The sequence below is a fragment of the Rhinolophus sinicus genome, linkage group LG12, assembly GCF_036562045.2.
Source record: "Rhinolophus sinicus isolate RSC01 linkage group LG12, ASM3656204v1, whole genome shotgun sequence".
NCBI classification, from domain to species: Eukaryota; Metazoa; Chordata; class Mammalia; order Chiroptera; family Rhinolophidae; genus Rhinolophus; species Rhinolophus sinicus.
In genome coordinates, this window is record NC_133761.1 from 26400618 (window position 1) to 26422982 (window position 22365).

At 34.3% G+C, this 22365-nt stretch overlaps 1 protein-coding gene across 3 annotated transcripts in view; it reads right to left on the bottom strand.

Annotated features, from left to right (window-relative positions):
- Positions 1-22365, bottom strand: part of ZFPM2 (zinc finger protein, FOG family member 2) — a 448480-nt gene that overhangs the window by 336392 nt on the left and 89723 nt on the right. Inside the window, exon 2 of one of the 3 annotated variants that reach the window (XM_019750658.2) lies at positions 14065-14223. The exons of 1 other annotated variant lie outside the window; for it this stretch is intronic. In XM_019750658.2, coding sequence (XP_019606217.2) covers positions 14065-14223 — 159 coding nt within the window. Of the gene's footprint in view, positions 1-14064; positions 14384-22365 lie in introns of those variants that run through there. One more of the 3 variants, XM_074316299.1, reaches the window with a different exon arrangement.

The following is a 22365-nucleotide window of genomic DNA, read 5'->3' on the forward strand; positions in this document are numbered from 1 at the left end:
GTCCATTATTCTGTGGATCCCTATAATGGTGTCTGACTCAAGTCTCCTTTTGACTTATGACAAATGTATAAGAAAATGTAGAATTCTGCCAAGTTCACTGAAGATTTGGAGCAGCATAAGGGAAATTTCCACGGAGTTAAAATAAGGCAAATAAAATAAGGCAAATTCTCAGCAGTATATCATTTAAGGATTTTTATTCATTATTTCTTTCAATGAACACTGAAGAGTCCAATATATAAGCAAGTGTATATGGAGGGGGGAAGGCATGCTACTTTACAGATGTTTCTATAATGTGTATTTGAACATTTATATTTAAGTATTTTTTTCTTATTTTCTCTTCTGCTCTGCACTCCAAAAATGAAAACAAACAAAAAACACCTCACTGCAACTACCCCGTTTCCCCGAAAATAATACCTAGCCAGACAATCAGCTCTAATGCGTCTTCTGGAGCAAAAATTAATATAAAACCCAGTATTATATTATATTATATTATATTATATTATATTAATTATTATATTTATTATATTATGCCCCGTCTTATAGTAAAATAAGATACAGTATTATATTATATTATATTATATTATATTATATTATATTATATTATCATTATTATTACTATTATTATAAATACCCAGTCTTATAGTAAAATAAGACCGGGTTTTATACTAATTTTTGATCCAAAAGATGCATTACACCTGATTGTCCGGTGAGGTCTTTTTTTCAGGGAAACACAGTACTATATTCCATTCAGGGGAGGATTCTACACAATTAAGGCACTTCTTGTTCCAAAGAAAAGATAAAGTATGCCTGGTAGTCTGTAAATGAAGATACTCTGAACTGTACTTTACCTATTCATAGATCTGTTGTTCTGTCATTAAGAAACCACTGCCTTTAGTTTTCTGGTCTTGGTCTTCTCGCTTCACACCCAGCATTCACTTTAGGAAATGATTATCATCATCATCAACAACAACAACAACAAAAGGCAAAGGCAAATCTCACAATCTCTGAAATTTTCTCTCCAACAAGCCAGCCGTATCTGCACAGAAAGATCAAACCACTTTGAGAAGGTAATGAACACTGATTTCCATATAATCGTATTGTTTACTCTTTCCTTTTTAACAAAATGATTCATTCCAGAGAGGCTATTCCTCGCATAATCCATAGAAGAATATGTTTCATAAGCAATCACTCATTACCATCAAGTTTCATAATACAATATAATTTACTTATTATATTAAAGTCTATAAATAGACTTTATTCAAGCCATATATCCAAAACGTAAAGGACAATGGAGAACGCATATTCTGGGACAGCAGCTAACACAGACTTCGGTCCATATATGAATGCATGCCCTTTATCCTAGTTTGAATGACTCTCAGAGCTCACAAATACTCTATAACATTTATTTCTCCTGATATACCCTGTTTTTCTACTGCTTGACCATTGAGATTATATCTTCCTCATCTGTTTTCTAGCTCTACCATAGCTTCTGGGAAGCTCAAATTTGCATTTAATGCTTCAGCTTGCAAGGTGTTCATCTCCCTCTCTTAGGCCTCCTCTCATTATTTCCTGTCCTCCACCCTAGGATCATTGTCTTTCCTGATCTCTCTGGCCCATACCTCTCTCTCCTGGGTCAACTCACACTACAGTCCCCAGTGCTCTCTTGGCGTGCTCACCAAGCTCTTGCCAACCACATGCTGTTCTCTCTACCTGGAACCCTATTATTGCTTTTTACCTAATTAATGCCTATTCAGCATCAGACAGGAGCTCAAGTGTTGCATTCTTAAGCACACTTTCTCTGAACTTCCTCACTGTAGGTTAAACCATATTGTGTGATTACTTTATTAATGGCTGCCTTCCCATTATAATGTAAATTCCAGGACAGCCAAAACCTTCCCTGCGTTTATGCACATGGTATTCAACAGCATGTCTCACAATGTCTGGTGTTCAACAAATATTTATTGGATTGGACAAAGTGTGCATGAGGAATGGACTGACGACCACAAAGCTTTTAGCCATGAACTATCTCAATAATCAAGCAAAGACAAAAACGATGCCCTTTGCATAAGCTGAACAAGTCTCCCTAGTAACAACATTTAGAGCTCGGCCTAGGCCACCTGATAAAAAAGACCCCATTTCCCACAGGGCTCCTTTTAAGTGACGATGACCACTGCACAAGACTATGTTCTGGACAGTGGGGTGTAAGTGGGTAAGTCCTGTGGAAGCTTCCAGGACCCTCTTCTTACAGCTGAATCTAATACTAATGAAGTTTTCACATCTGTGGGGGTGGGAGGGAAGTAGTCTAGGTCATGTCAGCCTCCAACCAACTCAGATCCATATCTAGCTCTGCGCACCAGGGACGTTCCAAGTATGCTATCACAAGACCCATTCAGACTCTACCACAAGGTCTTCCCACATCACCTCCTCCCTCAGGGAGGGAGGTCCTTGGCTGCTGGTGATAACACAGAAAAAACATAGATAGTATCCACCGCATCATCTCGATTTTCAGGAACGTGGGAGAATTTTTTCTCCTCTCTGATTTAATTTTTAACAGTGCTTTGATGAATATCCGTGATCTCTGTAGGCTCAGGGCAACTTATACTACAATGATAATGTTAGGTAGCAGTTAGAAAATGCAGGAGAAGGAGGAGGGGTGAAAGGGGGTCCATACTGCCTAAAGAAAAAGCTCATAAATAGCTTTGATTAACTGCCTCCAGCCATGTATCAGTTTCTACAACAGATGAGGAGAGGTGGTCTGGAGCAAGATAAAGATCTCAGACAACAGACCTCCACCCATCTTAGGAGGTCACGCCCTCCTATGGAAGAGCATGCACCACTTTTCCCACCAAATCAATATGTAACTCCCTCACCCCACCCAACAAACTACTATATATAAGTCCTTGGCGCAAAGGCTCTCCTTCTCTCTGGCCCTCCAGCTTTCTCTGGCACTTTCAGTCTCTCACCGTCACACTCTCCCCCTTTCTCTCTCTTTTTCCTCTCTCTCTCTCTCTCTCTCTCCCCCCTCCCCTGCCGCTCCCCCCTGCCACCTCAGCTAGGCCCCTACTCTTCCCTGAGAATGTATCACTGATAAACTCTGCTTGCATATTAACCAGCTTACTGATCTTTGATTCTTCACTGAGATGGCAAGAAGAACCAAGACTCCCGTAATCATAGACTTGAAATCAAAATATCTACTATAAATACCGAGACATTTTAGAAATCTTATTCAAGGTTTTCCAAAAATTAGGAAGTTGAAACCAAACTTAACATTCCTGAACATCTCTGTCTCCTATGAGAAATCCCATATTTACTGAAGGTGCAAACGGGTCAATTCAGGCTTTGTGGGGCCTGAAGCTTATACAATCTTGGAGGCTCTCCTTAAAAGAAGAATACAAAGTTACAATTACAAAATTTGGTACAGGGGCTTGAAAGGAGTCTTACAGGTGAGGAGTTCTAAAGCTACACTACACTACATCGAAAAGCTGCACTATATTACATCGAACTGTCTTAGGTCTATAGTTCAATATAAAAATATCAGTTTAAACAATTGTTAAGTAAACTAAAAAGGTAAATGACAAGATGTAATATTTATTTAGCAATGTTCAGTGTGAGGATAAGATATGCACTTTACATAATTTTTAAAAACACTTTCCTTTTATTAGTGATCTGATTTTTTTTAAGGGCCACCTTAAACATTCCCCAACACAACTGCCAGAAAACAGCAGCATTCTTTTTTTTTTTAACCAAGTTTTTTTTTACTAGTTTCAGATTTACAAAACAATGTAATAGACATTTAAACCCCTCACAAAGTAATAATCCTCCTCCCCCATTTACTACCCCTCTGAGCATTCTTTTTTAAATTGTGTTTTCCTTGGGATATAAGCAATTTTGCCTGTACTTCCCCCCTCCCAGTAACACTCTGTATATTTGTAGAATTATTTCTTGTTACGAGTGACTGTATTTTGGTATTCCCTTTAGTAGTCAGCCACTAGGATAGGATATAAGAGCACAGGACACAAAGATTAAATGAAGCCGATACATGGTGGAGAATAGTTTCTGTAGAATATGCACATTACCATAGGAAGCTTCAGAATGAATACACTGCTTCCTCAATCAGCCCCAAATCAGTGTTTTCTCCACTTCTTATATATTATATATTCCCTTGGCTCATTTGTGCATGCACTTTTCTTCTCTTACTAGATGACTGTATCTTTAAGAAATGAGAACATTCTTTATGTATTCCCCTTTCCGCCTCTGTACATGCGTGGTCACATGTGGGCACTCAAACATCTATGCTAATGTAATACAGCAAGAAACAGCAAGAGAGGTTTTCAGTGTTGGTTAACTAGCCTGGACCATAATTTGCAATGAGAAAAAAAAAAAGCTTATCTAGGACCCAAAATATAGTGTCTTGTGCTAATTCTATGGCAACAACAGAAATTACATTAAATCCCATTGTTAAACAGGTAGGGGAGCAAAGTGTTTTATACATCGTACTGTAGACTTCTACCTTGATAAATCTTTATCTATAAAAATAATGCTTAAAGAGACCTTCTCTTTTCACTGTCAGAAAAATATAATCACAGCCTACTGTCTGTGCAATTCCACTTTCCATCTCCGCTATGTGCATAAGACTTGGTAAGATACAGCCACTGTCAAGTTTCAGAACAGTTCCTTGTCTAATCTTTCTACTTCTCCAGATCTTTGATACAGAACCTGTTAGAATGCATTGCTTACTTTTCCAGTTCCTATGTTTATCTCACTTCCACTCTTACCATCTGCTCTACTGCATTTCCTTCAGAAAAGTGAAAAGTTTTCACAGTGCCCAGAGCTTTCCCTGCAAACAATGCCCTATTCCCCTCTTCCTTCCTTCCTTTCTCTGCTTTTTATTTGGTCTTATTTTGTGTTAAGGTCAAGCTGTTTTAAAGAGTTCACTTTGCAAACATTTCTACAGGGCTGAAATTCCTATTCAGAGTTTTGATGGATATGTAAACATTCTTGCCATTTATCACTGGCTTCTGCCCAAATACACACATTTTGGTTTGTCCCCTCTCTTGAATAACCTGAAAACAACTTCACAGGAAACAAACAGTGAGAAATTGTGGCATATTTCATGCAACCAAACCAGGGTAACATAATCATCCAGTTAGTAAAATGGGTCTAAAGAGCTTTCAATATAGCCCTCTCATTATATCAAAATATCAAAATGCCAGTTCTACTTATTGCAAGCTTGTAAATACTGATAGAGTCTTTAACAACATACTAATATGATAGAAATATTTTAGGCACACCCCTAATTCACTTACTTTAACCTTTTTTTAAATTTCTTGTTTTTAGATATGCCCTTATTTTTGACTGACACATCACGTTTAATAAGTATTTAATTAGAGAATGCCCAGTTAAAAATGCTTTGAAAAGAGAGGTTTATACTTCATATGTCCAGGGTTCCTCAGACGTGTTCATTTCCTTCTACAAGGATTATATAATGATGGACACCAGAAAACAAAAACAGTTCTCTATTTTCACAAATACAATAACTTAAGCTTTAATTCAGTATTAACCTTTAGTTGTCTTGTGACTTTGGCCAAGTTACTAAACCTCTGGAATTCACAGGTGAAAATAACATCTACCCTGCAGGACAGTAAGTTGATTAGAGATGATACACATACAGCAAGATGTCTAACTGAGGAGCAGTCACCAAATGAAAGTTGTTATTACCATTATTGGAATTATTATAATTGGTACGTCGTTTCAATGTCAATCTCTGGGATCTTGTTGAACTACAAAAAAAGAAGCTGAAACAGCAATCTGCATTCGCTATCAGTATTTACTTAATTGGTATCACACATTCAGTTATTTTTACTTGACCTTTTAAGAACAACCGAAAAAGTGACCGGCTATATTACTGTAATTAAATTCATCATACCACAGATTTCCACCTTTCCCTTTACTCATTCTAGGCTTACTGTAGATAAAGATTATCTCATCAGGTAAGAGAGGGGCAAATTCCTTAATACTTCCTGTTGCTTCTTGAATGATAATGAAAACATTGCAAAAAATTTTACATACTAACAAGAAAATATGATTTTTTTATTAGAAGATTAAGAGCTTTGAAAATCTTACTTGATTTTAGTCTAAAAAATGCTAGTGCAGAACCAATAAAATGTTTTTAAATCGTTTATGATGTTCAAAGATAAAAAGTAGAGGAGACAGGGCTACTTCCAAGAGATTAGTTTCTCTAAAATGATAACATTTTATCTCAAATAAGAATGTGAGCAACAGTCAGATTTAAGGTTGTTAACTACATTAATTCTATATGATTTAAAATAAATTAGCTTCCCAGGCTGCCTAATGCTATTCATAATTTTAATTTTCTTTTAAATAGAAATATAAATTAAGAGTTAGTAGTTGTAAATGATTGGCAAACATTAATGTAGATCTGCATGATTGTTATGCAGATATTTCTAATTTGAGCAAATAAAATTGAAATAACCATATTTTTAATTTAAAATCGCTATTTATATCATTACAGCTTGATCAAAACTACTTTCTTCATTCAATCTCAAACATCACTGAGAAAATGAAATACTGAAACTTAGACAAGTATGTCTCATCATCTTATATGCCAGCTAGAAAGAGAATAAAAACTTTATTACAATATAAAATCATTTCATAAATTATAAAATAATTTTATATTGTATCAAGTTTTAATATGTTTCCAAAATGTTAGCAGATTGAACACTGGAGCTCTATTAATGATCAGAAAAACCAATTTAGTTTATCATATGCAAAAAAGTGGCATATACTGTCATATGATTCATATAAATGATATCATGAGCCATTTCAACACTGCATAAAATCAATCATTTCAATTTTGTTGAAATTGTTACCATGATAGACCTGGGATCAGAGATGAGGTAGACAGACCAAGCTTGATCTGACCTTTGCATGTAAAAAACTAAGTCATGGACAAAATTTGTACTTTCTGGTTCCATCAAAACCAAGAAAATGCTGACTCCCCTGTAAGAATAAACTGCCTTCAAATGTCCCCTCATTTTTCCAACAGTTGTGGTTTCAGAAAAAAATCAATCTGATTCCCCCCAAAAAACTATGTTTGGAGGATTTTAAGATGGCCAGAAAGAGTGATACTATAACGTCACAAGGTTTTCTTTTTTTTTCAATTTCATGAGATAAAAATATAAGTAAGACACTATTTTAGCCTCTATTTCTATTTGCTAAAATGAATTATTTTTCATTTTGCTGGATAAATTATGTAAGAAAAATTTAAATAAATTTAAAAAAAAAAAAAAAAGAAAAGAAATACTGGATCCAGGAAAACAGAGGGCTTGCCAAGGAACAATAATGTCACATGGAGGGAGGGGAAGGTGGCGGAGAAGGGAAGGGAGGTTCCTGCCAAGCAAAGCTGGGGGCTGTTCAATCAGCTCTATCAAGGCTCCATCAGTGTCTCCACTCCAGCCAAATCCAGAGAAAACAAGGAGTCAAAGATTCAGGTCAATAAGCTTATAGGCGATTTGCACAAACAGCTCCTCCAGCAAGGTAAAAAACAAAGTCATATTGGCTTTTCTTTTTTATTCCTTCTCTTTGAACTCCCTGGTCCAAACACACTCTGGAAATGTCAATGTTATATGCAAGAATTTTAAAAGCTCAGCTTCTTAATCCCGTTAAGAAAAAAGAACAAGGTTGCCTGTAAAGATCTCCTTCCCTATTGAACTCAAACTGATTGTGGTAGAGCCGCCTTTTGTGGATTCTGATTCCAGTGGCCCAAGCATCAGAGGAGGCAAAAACATGTCATTAAAGACATAAAAGAGGAGGAAATAAACCATACTGATTGAAAGTGTTTATGAAATATAGGTAAACAGACCTTCTGAACTAAAAAAATAACGAAATTAAAAGAAGAAAATAGGAAATAGCATGAATGTTTGGCACTGGATGAAATGAAAAACAAGCAGTCACTATGCCCACAACCAAATCTGCAAGAAGGGGTGTTTTTCTTCTTCTTTCAGTATTAAGAACCTGGATATTTTCGTTGCTTTACCTTAATATGGGGAAGAAGGGAGGATAAATGTCAATAATCTAAACTGAGTTTGTTACAGTCCAATGAGAAATACAGTTTTTCCTCACATATTTCTTAATTTTTAAACAAAGCTGCAAAACTGATAGAAAGAAACGGAAATGGGTTGGGGCAAAGGGACACACATTTTATTAAGTCCTGGTAAAGTGGCAACGATAGCTGAACACAAAGATGAAACTGATTCTGGTCCTCATGCCTCCTACTATTTATCTTTCAGATTCAAGGATGGGAAAAGATACAGAAAACACATACCCAACTCTGGTATTGTGGGAGGGAGCAAGTGACTCACATCATCCTCAAACACCCACAAACTGCTCTTCCGGAAACCACATTAATGAGCTACAGATGGAGTGTCATCGTGCCCTTGGCTAAAGGGACCATTCTGATTGGGGTTATCTGTATCTCCTGACAGCCTCCCCAGTTTGCTGGCTTCCATTTCCTGCTTTAACCTTTAGTTTCTGCAGCCCCTTTTTTTCTAGGTACATGCAAACTGTGTCATGACTCTGCCTCTTCTCCCAGTTATACCGCAACTCTCCTCTGTGGCTCTGCCAAGCCTTCCACTGTGGTGGGAATCCAACAGATTCCTAGAGAAACAAGTTCTACAGGTATGAAGACACCTCTCCTGCTCCTGGCTCTCTGCTGTCCTCTTCTGGCTTCCTTTAATCACTAGCCTCATAGGTACAGCTGGCTTGACTCAGTACTGGAAGCTCATTCCCTTTCCTCAGATCTCTGCTCCAACTTCACCTACACCATCTGTATTTATAAAATAGCCTGCTCACGCCATGCACCCGTGCGCGCACGCGCGCGCGCGCACACACACACACACACAGTCGCTCTGTCCCACCTACTGTTTTGTTTTCCTTCATTGGGCTCAACATCACCCATCATATTACACAATGTGAGTTTGACTGTTGGCTCTCCTCCTGAGAGTGGGGATTGACTTTTGTCTAATGCTGGATCCCCAGCACCAACAAGAAGGTCTAACACATAGCAGGCACTTAATATAAGGGTTGAGTTGTATTCAATTTGATTGAACAGAATTGGAAGCTTCTGCCAAACTAACTAAATATCTGTTTATGTTTGCTTTGGGTTTGGTATTAATTACGTCTGGGGATTGAGCTAAACCCAAGTCTGAGAAACTCAGGTTTTTATTCTATTTTCTTTAATATGCTTTGTACTTTTCTGTTTTAAAGCTTATCTAAAATAGAAATATAACCTTTACTTTCTGTATACTACCTATTTGAAATATTTTTGAATGTGGTGAGAAAAATCCATTGTTACACTGATTCTTTATTTTATGAATTTCCATTATGTCTCATTTTCTCAACCTAGTCTCCCCAGATTGAAGGGCTCTAATATCATTAGTTCATCTATCTAGGCTAAGCACTGCACCTACTGATTTCTCTGGCCATCCTTCATATCTAGATACCACTAGAAGTAAGATTTCTTTTTCTTCCAAAATCAACTCTGATGGTATCATTTTCTATTTCAGACTTTGTTTAAAGATGTCAACAGAGGACAGTTTGTAAGGATCCTTGGTAACTTTCCTAGATAATCATTATTGATAATTCAAAGTTCACTGACATGCAGTTTCTTTAGAGGTTTTTTTGTTTTGTTTTTTGTGTTTTGTTTTTAATAGCATTACATTCTACTAGCCTACAGTGATATTGACCTGACACTTTTCTTCCTGTTCACATATCCTGTGACATTCTTCTGGAATGTATGCCAAGATATGTTTATTCACTTTAGTCATTAATAAACTTGAATATTTCAGTGAGGAAACCCTCTTCCAATTAATAACAGTAGACCAATTTTAGAATGCTCTATGTCAACACCACTAGGAAACTTACTGTCTCTTAGTTAATCTCAGAATTGCTGATAAGTAAGAGTTTCCACCTGCCAGCAGTGACATAACTAAAACCTCCTCAGGTTGTTTTCCTGACCACCTGTACTTCAATTTATATTAGTTTCTTAGTTCTAAACATGCATAGATGCACTTCTATGTTTACTACATAAACCAGGAGAAAAGCAGGGGGAAAAAAATCACTGAAGCAAATAACCCAGTACCACAGAACATGTGTAGCACTTATGGACCCAGCCTTGATGTCTTCGTCATCAGTAAATTCAAGGAAATAATTCTTGCTTGTTTCCTTCCTCTCAGAGATACTGTACGGCAAGATGCCAAAAGATTTAAACTTATTAAACAAAAGAAGATGATGCAAATTAAAACTATTACTTTGTATTGTGCTAAAATTCTTAAAATCTAAAGGTATCAAAACAATTTTGAAATGGTATTTTTAAATAAACATAGTTCACTTCATTCATTTCAAAGATGAAAAGTAGGAACATAAAATGTACAACTAACCCAAAGTAAAAAGTTACATATGTTTGAAACGTCAAAAGAATTGTCAGGTTCAAATTTTAGGCCTGTGAGTACAATAACGGATTATTAAAAATGATCGTTTCCACATTTAATTATGAATATTTATACTTTTTATTCATATATCATTAAGAATTATATACATTTTAAAGCTGACAAAGTTCTGACCAACATTTTTGGATATTTCTGTGGAATATTACGTTATGAGAGTGATGTGGATCATATTTAATCATATATTTTATGATGACTTGCAACTTTACTAATATTAATAAATGCTTTGAGACTTGTAGAAAAGCCTGCCCTTTAACAACAACAACAAAAAAATAGATAATATGCATGTGGAACTGAGGAAAATTCTCCAGTAAAAAGAGTCATTCTAAACACTGAAAATATCCTGTATAATGTAGAAGCTCAATTTCAAAAGGAAGTAGGAACTTTAACCTATAATAAGCTGTGTCTGAACAAAGAGTAAAGTTTATTTTCTTTTTCTAATAGGAAAATTACAATAGCATATGATTGCTTTTACACAAAACAGAGTTGCTAAAATATGAATGAAGATATATTCTAACTATATGTGTATTCTCAGTACTCTTTCTTAACAGTGTGTCAAAGCACTTTGTTTGGAAAACTTAAGATATTCTAGCCATGTTTTTGTAATCTGAGTTTTTAAACTAGTAACCTTTGTTTAATCAGAGAAAAAGCATTTAATGTTGAAAAATGTTATCCCTGGAACCCATAAAGCAAATATGTCATTGCTAAATTTTGATCATGATTAGATGTTTTTAGACAAAGAAAGTTTCCAAATAAACCAATTCATTTCATATATACATACACACACACATATATATATACATATGTGTACATATATATATATGTTCCAAGTTGTCATGAATGATTTAGAATATGTGCAAAAAATATGTTTCATCAATGATCCCAAGTTAAAAACACTTTTTCTTAAGAACAGTTCTTACCTGCTTTTTTTTCTATCATGAAACTGGCATCATTAACCATTTAACTACCTACACTCTTTTTTTTTTTAATAGTGGTTTTTTGTTTGTTTGTTTTTTACTTTTTTTTATTAGTTTCGGGTGTAAAAATTATGTAATAGCCTGATCACTACCTATACTCTTTTAATGCCTAATCTATCTTCTTCCCTGCAACTGGCAAGAAAACATAACAGATATCGAGACTAATATGTGAATTTCTACAGAAAGGTTAGTTTCTAATTTCTACAGAGAGAAAATGTTCTCTTCCTATTGTAGCTAATCAACTTAAGTGAAAAATGGATGGAATCCCTTGTATGACCTCAAGGGGTACAATATATGTCACAGAGTTGTACCTCTTTCACAGAAGTTCCTACTGAATTAGGTGGGAATTCCCTAATTTACTCACATTCTATGAGAGTAAAATAATGAAATTATTTTCCTATTAAATAAGGCTACAATACTCTGAAATAGTAATAGTATTTATCCTGAAAAATACAGTGAAAATAAGAATTCTTTTTCCCACCTATCACCACTTTTTAGTTACAAACTAAACATTAAGAAATTACTTTATAATATAAAATTTATTAATAATATATTACTTAATATATTAAATATTATTTATATATTTGATATATTTTTTAATTTCTAACTGTTCACCAGTTAAAAACTGATGATGTTAATCATCATAATTCAAATTTATTTTAGTTACTAAAAGCTTATCATAATTTTTCATGAATTAGAACTCTGTTTAGTGGAGATGGACGTTGTTGTCTTGAGACCATAATTATGTAATCATGTAAGCATCTGCACTCTAACTTAAAACTTAGCTTCTATATTCTTTCATTAAACATAGGTCTTAACCAATGGTCATTCCAGTATGCAAAATATATCTAATAATACCTACCATTAATGCCTCCCTGGGTTAACTAAATTGATAAAAATGTCTAAATCCATACACTAACTCTTTTAGTGACAAGATCAAGAAGAATAAATGGGACCTTCTAAATTGGTTCCTTTTCTTTACTGCAATCCCATAACATAAGGCAGGTTCTCTTCAAGGCACTGAAGGATATATTTCCTGATAAAGAAGCAAAATGGGATCTTCAAACAGACTTAAAAACTCTTCATCTCCAGCCAGTTCTTATATGTATTGATGTGTGGCTTTGTATCATCAAAAAAATGGTTCTAACATCTAGAACAATTAAGGAAGATATTTATTTGGCTTGAAATCTGAGTCAACACTAACAAAAAAGTCTATTCTGTCTGTACCATCCTCAGTTTCAACCCAAGCATCAAATGTGGAAACAAGGACCAGGTTATAAGGCCATCTTGAGGTCTTCAGGAGTTAATGGTCAAAGACGTTTCCCGAACTTCAGTGTATCCAGGTCCTGGAGCTGCCATTCCATTTCCATGGTTTTAGGGCATGGGGTTCTAGGGACTATAGGATTGGAAACTGGCTGCTTCTTTGTTTCTAATACCAACAACAGGAGAAAGCTGTTCTGGAATTTTAATTATCTGTATCCAATGTACATGTGGCTACTGAGATATGTGTACTAGTAGCATGTTTTTAGGGAAGCTATATCAGCATCCTTGATTTTAGACTGTCAACTTAAATGAATGAATTGACACAAACATTAAAAAAAATCACTTCACCTAATTTCTCTGTCTGCCTGAAAAATATATGTCTGAATAAAAACAGGGCAAATACAAACAGACATACAGAGACAGACACGCACTCGTAGTCATGTTCTTTGGGAAACTGCCATGGTAAAATCAGCAAAAGCAGTTGTTCTAAAGCAAGGGACTGATCCAAATCACTTGTGAAACTGTACCTTGGTGCAGGAGGCAATAGAAGACTCCCTTCACTTGCAGAGAAAAAACAATCAAATAAAAAAATAAAATAAAATAAAAAAGGAATCATGACAACCGTAAACACACTTTTGAAAAAAAGCAAGCGAGTATACATGTTCAGTAGGACACAGTTAGTTACTGGCAGGGGCAATCTGACTCCAAGTCAAGCTTGGAAATAAGCTGAGATATATTGTCTCAAGTACTTCTTCCATTTCAATGTCAATTTGTCAAAAGAGTATCTCTATTAGAATGGAACGTGTGTATTTTCTCATTTGACAGTATCTGAAAAAGCACCACCCTCAATGCTGACCGTCAAACACCTAAGGGAGTCAGTCTTCAAAAGGAGTGAATCTTGGGCAGAGACTCTGCCCCATTCACAGCTGACACTCAATGCCACATTCAGTGCCTTGCAAACAATTGACCTTCAACAAATATTGTTGAAAAAACAAATGAACAACAGACAAACATTAAATGTATTATAGTTAACTGGCCAATCAACATGAAAATGTTCACAGCTAATTGGCCAATCAACATGAAACTGTTTAAATATACAATAGGACTTATTAAAGTGGAATTACTTCTTTTATCCTTCAAAATATTTTATGTTTAAAAAATTCTGCACATATTTGCAGGCTGTTGAATTATGTATTAGCAATTTGAGGACTTTTGTTCCACTCTATCAGCGTGTTTTTTAAACTTTACAAAACCATCTGAGTAAATGGACTCACATATTGCAACCAACCATTAATGATTACCTTTGTTACAAAAGTATTCCACTTCTTCACAGCTCAGATTTTCAGGCCCAAATTCTGTAGAAAAGCTTTCCTCCAATGGAAAGTCCCCCTTTGAGATGATGTCTGTTTCTTCTGATGGACACTCTTCTTCTTCCTCTTCAATGGCATCCTCTAGCGGCCCTTGAAAAAGAATCAGGGACACTGTACCAAAAATACCCAAAGAAGATAGTGAAATAAAATCCTTAAAAAGGATCTTTTTGATCAAGGTGGTAAGAAAAATGTATTCTACAAAGAGGCCAAATGGTACAACTAAGTGTACGCACACAAGATAATGCCACATTCATATTCACAAGTAGCACTAACCCATGATGAGAAGTGGAAGGAAACCAGTGCCGGAAGTTACTACAGAGAGAGCAACCTCCATCTCCAATCCTTTTCCACCTCCACCTCCGAGCCCAAAGCTTTCTTTTTTTATTCTCCCCTGAAGAGCAAAAGTGTGTTCTTGACGTTCATTTGTTCAAATTAACTGCCTGCTAAAGAGTACAAGTCTCTTTTGCACCGTTGTACAACTTTTCCTGAGATTTTAATAAAGATTTAAAGTAACTGAATGCATTTTAATTGAACTAAGATTTTAATAAAGTCTATACTTTTAAAAATCCATCTTAAGAGTGGATTCTGAGAAAAGATTTCATTATATGTGTTTGAGGCTTGAAGAAAAATTATATATTTCTCTCCCTGATGAAAGCATACCCTTATTCATCATTAATTGAATTTTTCTGAAATGAAAACTATTTTTCTAATGAAAAAATGTAATTTGTATTTATGTGATACTTCTTCAGTAATAAAAATACAACTTCCTTAGAGTGAATGAGAGTGAGGTACACTACATTAGTGGACCGATTTTATTGAAAGGAGAAGGAGGGCTGTAGTTGTTCAGATGGATCAGAAGTGGACTATGTGAGAATACCACACCGCTGATAGTCAATTTCTGACTGCCTTAAAGAATCAAAATCTCTGACTCATTTTACTAAGCAGAAGCCTGCATTTGTTCCTAAAGAAACAACGTGGCATTTTATGCAAGGAACACAATTGTAATTTGTACTAATTGTTATTCATATCAGTTCTCATCAGACAGGCTAAATACTTAAAAGGCTTAGGCAGTATCTTTCCTTTACTTTCTAGCAATGTGCTAGAAAATTTTCAGGACCAAAGGACAAATCTTATAAATAATTTAAAATAGTGAATATATTACAATTTTTATATATGTGTGGGCAAACAGAAATAGGTACATACAGCACAGTGGTATATCTGGTTTTTCCAAAAGCCAGTTTCCAAAAAGCTGAATTCATATGACACTTTTTCATGGAAAGAATTAGTTGGTTGCATGAATTTAAGGGACATCCAAGCAAAAAATTTCTTATGGAGTTTCTTTGTCCTTTTTACAATTTTTTTTTCTTCAAAGTAACAAATATTCACCACCCACAGTCAGTTCTCCTTCCATCACCATATATTTGACACTTGAAACCTATGTAATTTTATTAACCATTGTCACCCCAATAAATTTAATTTAAAAAAGAAAGAAAGAAAAATAAAAAAAATGTTAAGGAAGAAAGGATACCCCAATTCCAAACACTCCAATAATGTGTTTTCTTATACTCAAGGTGGCGGGTTTGAAAAAAAACAAATGGGTTTTTGTACAGACCACATTCAAAATTCATGGATCTCACATTAGGTTTTATTTCTTATGCATTATTTCAGTGTAAAACTATAGTCATTCACCTTTTAAAACAAATGTCAAGTAACAAGATATGCAAAGAATATATAAAATAGTAATAATGTAAAATATTATAATCATTAAACATCTGATACTTCTAATTATTAATTCTGAGTCTAATCAGTAGTATAATAAAATATATTCTATATTTTTTTCAAAACAATTATAACAATTTTGGTCAAAAGAAGACGTGTAAAGCTGTCTCATTTGTGTTTCATGTAGGATTTTCAAAGCACTTTCTTCTGTAATCTTTAAAATAACACAGCAAGGTAGGTATGGGAATTTTTACTATTTTTATTTTGTATATCTGGAAAGTAAAGCTAACAAGGTTAGTTAACCAGAATAAGGTTACTAACTAATTAGTAAAAAAGTTGATGTGAAAACTCAAGGTTTTTAAAGTATCTTTTATTAATATACCATATTACTATGCAAGCCATTCTTTGGTAGTTAGAAACACATTCCTTCATAAATAAAACTATAAAATATAGATAACTCATCAACATAAGAATCTTCAGAATTTGTTAATTCATATTAATGTAACTATTCATAGATGCTTAAAGATCTAGTGTTTAAAAGCTGAGATTCCTCTTGTTGCTCTTCTCAGATTACTGAGAATACGTATTACAAAATATTAGACACTCCCCCGCAAAATCACAAAGATCATCTTGTAGACTTTATCAAAACTAAAATAACTGATTACTAATATTTAATTATCTACATACTTTATATTTGTACTAAGTTAATCTGTAAAGAAATGGCCCTGATATCAACAATAACAAAAATGACAATATATGAGTTTTGCTAACAAAAAAGTCTATTTTGTAAAATAAATATTTTAATAGTTCATATATATGTTAGTGAATTCCTTTTTTTAATTTCTGAATGTTCTTCAATTATAAAAGCTTGTATATTATAAAAGAGAAGGAATGTGTAAGTAAAAATCAATAGTAATAAAAACGCTTTCTTTTTAAAAAATGAAATTCTGAGCATATACACTAATTCTTAGAATAATTTTTTATTAAAGATAATATGTAATGGAACAGTTACTTAAAATACTCAATAACTTAACAAATTGGTTCCCATACTGTGCTCTCAAATTCAGTTGTTTTATTAAAAATTAAATGGAAAAGCTCATGTGAAAATATAAAAGGAAACAAAACCACAACGCATTGATCTATGCTTAATAAACCCCTAACCAAGCCATCCCTGTTACACATATATAAAACTTTTATTTATCAAAGATTAAGATAAAATCTTAATTGACAGTATACTATTCTATAGTCCAAGGATGGTTTTACTTTACATTCTGGCTATCAATTTGCAAGTCCAAGCACATAATTGAAAAGAAGCACTTATTTTCAAAAACAAACTACAGAAATCAAAATGAAAAGTGAAAAATGCTTTTGAGCTCATTGTTGAAAAATACATGAGATCTTAATGTCAGTATTGAGAACAAGCCACAGGATGGTGATTTAATTGCCAACTTGTATTTCTCCCAAAGCAAGTGTCAGATTTATATAATTTACTGTACTTGAATATGTGAAATTACTAACTGTTCCTTTAGCCATGCTATCAAATCAGGCTCTGGGGAAAAACAAAAAACAAAAAGAGGTTTCTCTTTAAATGCGTAGTATTTATGGTTTAAGATCAGATCTTACTCTACTCTCTATATTGCATTTTCCTTTAACAGGAAAACCTTACAGATAATCGGTGGCCATAAAGTAACATTTTAAAAAGGTAAGAGAACCTTGGAGCACAAATACAATTAATAGCACCAATGAAAGATGGAATGAAGGAACCTCCTGGGTATGAAATAGTGGGCACAGAAGTCCACTTCAGAAAAATCACCACCCATAATTTGACACAAATAATAATATCTACCCAGAAAAGGCTCACGATTGAGTTCCATGTGCCCTCATGGAGAAAATTACTTCTGATTGAGGCCACTTGGCAGACAAGTGTAAGGAAATCTGAATTTCAGCTCTTCAATTGCCTCTGATTTATGGATATCCAAACATAGTCACCAGAATTAATAGGCTCAATGTTTATAAATATAAATATTTACCTCACTTTAAAATGCTCAAAATTAGCCATACATTCTAAAGCAACGAATACAACAGTGCTCGATGCCGGGTCCACAACACTGTTCATCAATTCTCAGACTGAGTAGCCATCCTTTCATATTTTATACCAGATGAATGATTAAAGATCATTGGGAGATTCTGGGCGGGGGGCGGGTGTGTGTGCAAAGGAACGCTCCCGTTTTCAGAAAGGGAGACAGCTGGGTACACGGGAACCACTTGAACTGACCACAGCTGCCCTTGTCCTGCTGAGATAAAGCTGAAGCAAGAAGGTTGTACAGACTCACAACACCAGTCAAGACTGATGGCCGCCAAAGTAGGGCGAAGCCTTTCATTAAGCCAGTACCAACAGCTCCGGTGTAAAAGCTGGGCCTACGTGTAGGAGAATTTTTCATGTGGTGGTTGTTTCAATGGTCGGGAATTGGCAAAGGACAAATGCGACGTTCAAGATGAAGTAGTAAAGAATTGGATTTGGTTAACAACCAGTTAAGAAGCAGTTCAAGGGGTACTTACTCCCCAGATAAATGAATTGATGAGAAAATCCGTGCTAAAATTTCAGGTGGTTAAAGAAATCCCTGACACCCATCCATAGCCACTCACTGGAGCAAAAGCCAGAAGGGAAAAAATATAAAAGATATATGAGAATTCAGAGGAAAGAGTATTAAAATAAGCAATACAATGAGGACATGGAAGAAATGATAAAAATGAGCATAGCAAGTATTCAATCAAATATTCGTGTCTTTCAACCTATGTTGTCTCCATAAATAACTTCCTCCCTTGGTAGCCTACTATAAACTAGACCCACCCTCACCTTAATATCAGATTCTCTGTGTTCATATAAATTCAAAGCACTTCAGAATGAGGCACCCAAGAAAGAAATTAAATTCTACAGAAATTAATATACACTGTCAAGTAGGAAGAGGGGAAAAAAATACCAAATTCTATGGCTCTGATGCAATATCCCCCCAAAGGGATCCTTTCTCTTAAGCACTCACTGGCATTAATTTATTATAAATTATTTTAGTTAGGTTTTGCATGCCTTTTGACTTAAATAACACAAACACTTTGTCATAATGGAACTATAGAGAGCATTCAATCTCCTCTCCGTACATTAATATTCTAAACATTCTAGAGGCTGCACAAGACTAGCCACCTAGCAAAAATGAGACTGTTTCAGCATACTGGGCAGCCTTGATTACAACTGACAGGTAGGAAGAAAGTCACATTAAAATATTATCATTCCCAATAATTACAATAATCCATCAAGGCGTGCTCAGAAATTCTGCTAGGTGAATTTCCCCCGAAAACACAGAAATATTTCCAAACCTTTTTATTCCCGTGCTTCTTAATCTGTGCCATTTCAGATCATTTTTATATCAAAGAGCATTATTAATATTAATACTTCCATCACAAACTTGGTATCATTTTATTCATGCACAGAACAAAGAATACATACCAACAGAATAAATTTCTCAAAATCTTAATAAATTAATGAAAATAAAAATGGTGATGTTGTCCCCAGTATCCAGCTCCTGTTCCGCGCTCCTTCAAAGTCATTTGCAAAAGATCTACTCAGACAAAGGAATGAGAAGGTATGTAAAACCTTCTAATAAAGATAAAACAATAGGGATCCCCCAGTCTGACAATTTAAGCAAATATCTTGCTTTAATTATTACATAATAATTGCTCCATATTTATCATGCGTTGCTACCTTTGCAAAGGTAAATATGATAATATAAACTAGGGACAAATTCTGGTTCACATTTCTTATGTAATACACAAATATGTCAAAACTCTATACAAGTGTGCTGTATTTTAATAGACAGGTAAAAGGAGTTAAAACAGAACTTTCCATTCTAAACTCATGTAACATTTTTCTATATGGGATGGAAATGAGGCACTGAACTGTTATTTAAATTGAATGCCCTTTACCTAATACTCTGAATTCTAGCCTCATATTTCTTTGTTAACTTCGGATGGTATTAATAAAATATACAATATAAAGCCCTTCCAATAGTAAAGATTTTTAGTTTCATGTTCTATTTATTCATTTAGAAATAGAAAACAAAAATGCCTCTAAAATAAAAAGCAGAAATGCTCAGAACGGTGCCCCTCCCATCTCATTACGGAGTAGGAACCTTTCTGTCTTTAGAGTACTAATATCTTTTTACTAATTTCATCCGGGGCATAATCTGTGGCTCTTAGTAGTTCCTCTCAGAATTTTCAGCTGCAACACTCAGACTTCCTTATGAATCATTACCCTGTAGGCACACCACAAAATGCTTCTCACTTGGTTCCTATTACATTTGTCTCGTGCATATCCCACAGAGCCGTTTAATGAGAAGGGGCGAAGAAGAAGGATGCTCTTTGGACAGTGCGAATCCATACTAACTCATGTAATTGAGCTTAACAGCAAGAATAAAACCTTATTTCTCTAGTCTGAAAAAGTAGTATTTTAAACGAGCAAGTTCCTCCTGCAGTCACTCACTTTTAACAATAGTTGCATCAGGGGATCTGGTAGGAAGGAAACATTTTTATTAATTTTTTCTCTTATCTGCCAGAAGAATGTTGATTTTTTTCATTTGCGTTTGTTGCCTGCAGGTAGCAGACCAGAGAATTATATAGTAGAAATTTTTCTTTTTGATTAATTTCTTTCCATGTGTTATGTTATTTCTTATATATAATTGATTTTGGGCTTTGCTCATAGCTGCACATCTTTTTTATATCTGTACCAACTGCTGTCCTTCAATCTAGAAAGTTGAAGGAAATTACCTGAATTTTGTTAAGTTTATTAAAAATGAGATCTGTGCATACTTAAATTGAGTTTTGAAATGTTAATGCAAAAAAAGATATTAGAGAATTTTTAATGGAGGTTTGAATTTGACCATATTCCATTGTAAAAAGAAGGGAAGGGGGTCGGGTTTTATTCAAATTGTTTCTTTAGGGGGAAAAAAATGAACTCTTTGATTTTATAAAAATAGAGTAATATTCTTTGCTACAATGTTCTTGGCCATTTTTATACATGGCAGTACTGACACTTCTTATATATAAATCTTAAAAGAACTTAAATTCTTTAAATGTTTTTCCCCTAAAATGCTTTGTTTAGAAATCCTTCAAATTAAATAACGCTAACAAGAAAATGGCAATTTTGCTTAGAACATACATAAATCTAGCAAGCAGCAACTAATCTTACATAGCAGATTAAACACTGATATCACAGGAAAAATAAAGTCAGTTGAGGAAATACAGACAAATTTGAACTAGACTCTCTAATGACTAATTTACTCTCAGGAAGTAACTCAGGCATTGAAAAAATTCCGTTCATTAGTAAATGCCTTGTGCATTGACCCAAGAAATTACTGACAGTGATGGCACTGAAATTCAAATATTTTGTAATCAGGTCTCAGTCCAGAGCCCCATAAAGCTATTCTTGGTTTATTAAGCTGGTAACCCTATCATAAAGAAATATGAAAGTATATTCATTACTAAAACTTATATTTTATATGATGATGATGTATTTCAATAGTAAAATTCCCCTAGCTGGTAATAAGTACAAAAGATGAAAGGCTTGTATGTTATTTTGTTCTCTTTATGAGACTTTCATGTATTCATTCATTCATGCATTCATTCATTCTTTATTTAACTGTATTTATTGAGAGTGAAGAACCTGGCAGGCATTCTGTTAGGTACTAGAACAACAGCAGTGTACCAAATGGATAGTCCAAGCCCAAAGGAAATAGATAATCTAGCTAAGGTGACAAACTTTATACATATTAGGCATGTCATTTATATATATATATATATATATATATATATATATATATATATATACATACACATATATATATATATTTTTAAGATACTCCATTTTAACATAGGGAGGATAAGAAAGGCTTCTGATATCCTAAATTCTAGTCATGCGTTTTTCTTATTTCCCCTGTTATAAGTCTACCTTACCTATATTTGCCACTAGAAGCAGCAACTATGGTACCTTGCATTTAGCCATGGCATTTATTATAATACTCAAATAAGTATTTTTTCATTTCAATTGAACTGTAATAATTAAAGACTAAATCAAGGAGAGATAACACTCGGCCATTTATTTTTTTTTAAGTCTAAACACATAGCTTTAACTTTATTATGATTTGTATTGTTGGAGAAAGTTTATTCCACTCAACAGTGTGAAACCCATGGATCGTTCCTGGTTATTCAAAGCGGGTACCACTTACCCTCAGACTGCCAGAACTTTGTTCAGGGAAGTGGAATCAGGCAAAGAGGAATGTTTTCCCCAAAGTCAACATCACTATCACAACAAAACTTCAGGTGTTACCCAGAATATGATTATAGTAATTAGATTTTTAAGGTACTAGGTATGAGCAAGAAATGAAAGGCTTTGAACCTATCCACAGAAACTCACATACATGATATGTGGCAGAGAAATATTTATAAAGTGAATTAATCCAAACA